A 4,206-nucleotide genomic window follows, 5' to 3' on the forward strand; every position below is an offset into this window, starting at 1 on the left:
TTGCTTTGGAGATCCCATTTATTATGGCCCTGTGATCCCACTGCCAATCCCTGTGGGATTCTTGCTGCTGCCCCAGGACAATGGTCAGTGCAGAGAAAGATCAGTCTCAAGCTGCTGTTAGAGGTGCTTCATTGTTCTCTTTATCCAGGGTAGGAAGTGTGAGACCTGGGTGAAGACTCCTGGAGGTGTCCCATTCTTCTTTCCATAGGAGAAAATACCATGGACCACTTTTTTACACACGAGGGGTCCACCGGAGTCACCCTGTGGGCAGAGAGATAAGGGCTGAGCAGGCCTCTTTGGGGTTCTCTCTTCCCTGCCGTCCAGGCTGGGTGGTCTCAGTCAGGGGCTGTGGGGAAGACCCAGGCCCAGGGAGGCCTGGTCACCTCCTGGTCCTGAGGCTCCAGCCTGACTCTGACTGTTCTTAGCAGCTGGACTCAAGTCTACCTTTCTGTCAATTTTCTCCTGGAAACTCTGGTGATAAGACAGCTGTGGGATGACTGATGCTTCCTGAGCCACTCAGGGAAAAGAAAAGCAAAACATTGGATTCAAGGACCAGGCAGCCGAAATTCTCAGCTGAGGATATGGCCTCTGCCCTACCCACACCTCCCGGGTCTGTGTGCTTAGATGCAGGAAAACTGACCTTGAAGCCGGTTTTCACCTTCCTTGGGTCCCCGACACAAATCTGGGTGGCCCGACTGTAGTTCCTGGGGTTGAGTGATTCACACACCCGATCCTCCTGAACCGTCAGCTCTACCTCCTGCAGGGTGGTGGCTGGAGTGCCCAGGGCCACCTTCCCCCAGCCGGCCAGACTGCACACTTCTCCTGGCTTCACCTGGGCCTTGGCCTTGGGCAGAGTAAGGGGCTTCACAGCTGACGTCTGCTTGGCCTTTCTCTCCAGCTGATGGGAAGAGACAAGAGTCTGGCGCAGCCGGTGGTCCTCTGGCCTGGATGCCAGGATGAGGCTGCATGGACCCATCTCTCACCTATCCCCCTGAGACTGGTCAGGTGGCCAGGATGGGAAGGAATAAAGAGGAAGGAGATCCTGGGAAGGCAATGATATAATTCCAGGAGGGCAGGGCCAGTGGGGAGTTTTCCTTGCCTGCAGTAACATGATGTCGTTGGAGAAGGTCTTAGGATTATAGTCTGGGTGGTGGATGGCTCTTTTCACCTGGATGACCTGCTGGGTCCTCTCCTGCTGTTTGATGTTGTGGGCCCCCAGGGTGACATTGATTGAGCTGCACAGAGACCAGAGCAGAGATGTGGGGATCATGGGGTCACTAGAGATACAGCCCAGAAGCTGTGACAGGCAGCTGACACCAGGGCAGGGCAGCAGCTGAGGGGGAGTTGGGTGACAGATGGTCCTGGGGCTGGTGACTCTGAGCCCTGTGCTTCTCAGGGACATGAGGGCAGGGCTCCAGGAGCTTTCTCAGCAATATTGTGAAGTGACTCTGAGTTTGGGTTTTGGCTCTCACTGCACACTCTCATTCTTCTCTGATGCTTTATTTGGCCATTGTGGGTCAACCCTTCTCAACCCTGTCTCTTGTTCTCACCTCTGACCCACTGACCTCAAACTTTACTTGTCCTGTTTCTCAGCTTTTAATCACCCTAGTCCTGCTCATCAGATGGCTTGTCTGATGAGCTCTTGTGGTCCTGATTTCCAGGATCCTGGGGTGAAGGAGGGGTACCCCTGGGCTCAGCTCCTGGGGAGAGGACGGGTCCCTGTCGAGGCCTGAGGTAGGGTAGGCTGGCTACTGCCCCTCACCTTCCTCTGCAGTGAGCAGCTGTCAGAACAAAGTCTTTTTGTATGAGAACACCGCCACACCTCTTACAACTCTTCTCATCCAGAAACTGAACGAAAGCCATGTAGGGGCGGGAGTGGGGCTTGGCCTCATGGCCCCCAATGATCTCCTCTGAAAGAAAAGGCTGAAAGATGGGGAGATGGGAGAGGCTATGGTTAGAAGGGAGGTTCGGGAAGGTGGCAGTCAAGGTGGGTCGACAGTGCCCAACAGACACTAGGGGAGAGTCCCCCAGGTTCTCACTGCTGTGGGATAACCTTTTCTGAACCCCAAACCTCAGTATTGTTCTCCACATCCTGAGTCACACACACATATGGAGGGGCCCAAGAGTGCCTTCCAGAGGGTGAAGCCCAGAAGATCATGGATGGGACCCCCTGATGAGCCCTCATTCTCATGGAGTCTCCTGGACCCCTCTGAGCCTCTGCTAACATCCTGATTGATGCCGTTTTCTAATAATCCACCTATGAGTTTATGGAGTTGGGTTTTCTAAAATCCTCATGTCCTAGGGCATAACACATCCCAGGATCTCAGTAAACATCTGTTGACTGGACGCCTGAATGGCCTCCAATTAGCTTTTGGCTGAGGTTTGGTGGGGATAGTACTGGTGGGATTTAAGACCACAGGGATGGGGGAGGACATGCCAAAGACACTGGGGCAGAAAATGAACTGCTTAGGGCCTGGGGAAGAGTAACGACACCCAGAGAGCTTTGGGTGCTGCCATCTAGACATTTCTGACCAGTCACACCCTGGGCTCCTCTCCTGGGCAGGAGTGAAGGGCAGGGAAACTGACAAGTTTCTCTGGTTCTTAAGCTGGGTCCACTGAGAACTCCCACGCTGTAGATGGTTTGTCTGAGTTGTCCTTTCCTGGCTGGAGTGAGGAATTTTCCTACTTGTGCTTTGTAGCTTCACATCCTCCAGGAAATGCACAACCCACTTTACCAGTGGTGAGAGAGGGGCTAAGAGCTAAAAAGCTTTTAGTGAAAGCTTGCTTCCTACCACCCATCCTTGCTGAATGTCTGTGCAGCATCGAACTTGTAGTCTCAGTTGGGATGGGAGCTGGTTCAGAAATTGGAGCTGAGCAGAAGGACCAGGACTTCGGGAGGTTTAGTGAGATGGGCTACCCTGTCAGGGATGGGGACGGTCACTCACCTCTCCCAGCCCAGGAGGCAGAAGAAAGGCCATCAGGAGCAGGAGTAGCTGCATCTTCCAGAAGATTTGCCCAGGTCAGAGCTGCTGGGGTTTCTTCCTTCCAGACACAAAGCACAGGGGAAGGAAGCAGGGGAGGCTCGGTGCCCCCACAGACCCCCCAGAGCTGTGCTCCCCCCAGCCGGGTGTGAGCATGTCACGTGTGCCCATGTTCTCTGCTGTGGGGTAGGTGAGAACGACACAGTCACCACCCTTGCACCCCCACCGCTGAGTCACAGAGCAAGAGGAACAGCAAGAAAGTGGAGGCTGTGTTGCAGCCAGGGGAGGAGCTGGATCCCCAGAGGCCCTCAGTGACTGAATCAGAAGGGTCTGCATTCCTCCCCTCTTGGGTCTTCTTTAATTCTTGGGAAAGCATGAAGAATTACCCAAGAGGTGAGGATCAGGGATTCAGCGACTTGGCTCCTGTACTTGGGAAGCTCAGGGGCTGGAGGAGACCTAGAATCTATGGGCAGAGGACACGTGCTCGAGGACTACGGTGTGGGGCTCTGCTTGGGGCCGAGTGTGAGGCAGAGACTGCACTTGCTTTAGGAGCAGAGAGGCCTGGATTCAGCCAAATGGCCCAAACAGCAACCCCATTTCCTATCTTGCCAGGGTTCCAGCCTCACAGTTTTGGAGGATTTAGAATCTCTTGTTTAAATATAAGTATTCTGTAACATAGAGAGCCTTTCTTATCTGAAAATTTTGAATGCAAGTCCTGGACTTGATATTCACTGAACCAGGAAAAAACCATCACCGGGTCCTTCAGCAATGAGGGACATGGTTGGGTTGTGCTGAGGTATCCAGAGCCCCTCAAGCTCACCTGGGGTCTCTCCCACCTGAATCAGGGTGTTTTTGATTCAGGAGGGGCTTCCTCTCCAGATATGCTGGTGACAGGTGAGTGGTGAAGGGGAAACAGATGCCCGTCATCTAATACTTACTCCCCACTAAGTATTCCCTGTCCAGAGCCCAGAGAGCCATATATGTGCTGTCTCTGGGCCAGGCCATCCTAAACATGTGCAGATGACCCCCACACTCTCACCAGTATGAAGACAGAAGAAAGAGGAATGGAAAGGAGGGCATGAGGAGCTCTAAACAACCCAATCCCAAGGGAGTTGAAGCAAGAGCATCTTATGAATAAATAGAAAAATAGTGGAAGGAAATATGCTTAAGCGTTAATGATGATAATTGGGGGTGGTGGAAGTGCACTTCGTTTCCTTTTCTCATC

General features: G+C 53.2%; 1 protein-coding gene across 3 annotated transcripts; it reads right to left on the reverse strand.

The window, feature by feature from the left end:
• Positions 1-3,112, reverse strand: LOC109575772 (granzyme H-like). 3 transcript variants are annotated; one of them, XM_070775397.1, is made up of 5 exons: positions 2,946-3,102; positions 1,763-1,923; positions 1,169-1,235; positions 641-898; positions 1-261 (listed from the first exon to the last, which is right to left on the reverse strand). In XM_070775397.1, exons 1-5 carry the CDS (start codon positions 2,997-2,999, stop codon positions 118-120), a joined length of 684 nt encoding a protein of 227 aa, XP_070631498.1. In that variant the 5' UTR covers positions 3,000-3,102; the 3' UTR covers positions 1-117. The 3 variants fall into 3 exon arrangements, with proteins under 3 accessions (XP_070631498.1, XP_019839612.2, XP_070631499.1); XM_019984053.2 differs by having other exon boundaries at positions 1,100-1,235; positions 2,946-3,101; XM_070775398.1 differs by lacking the exon at positions 641-898 and having other exon boundaries at positions 1,100-1,235; positions 2,946-3,112.
• Positions 3,113-4,206: the final 1,094 nt, after the last annotated feature.

The sequence above is a fragment of the Bos indicus genome, chromosome 21 (assembly GCF_029378745.1).
Source record: "Bos indicus isolate NIAB-ARS_2022 breed Sahiwal x Tharparkar chromosome 21, NIAB-ARS_B.indTharparkar_mat_pri_1.0, whole genome shotgun sequence".
NCBI lineage: Eukaryota > Metazoa > Chordata > Mammalia > Artiodactyla > Bovidae > Bos > Bos indicus.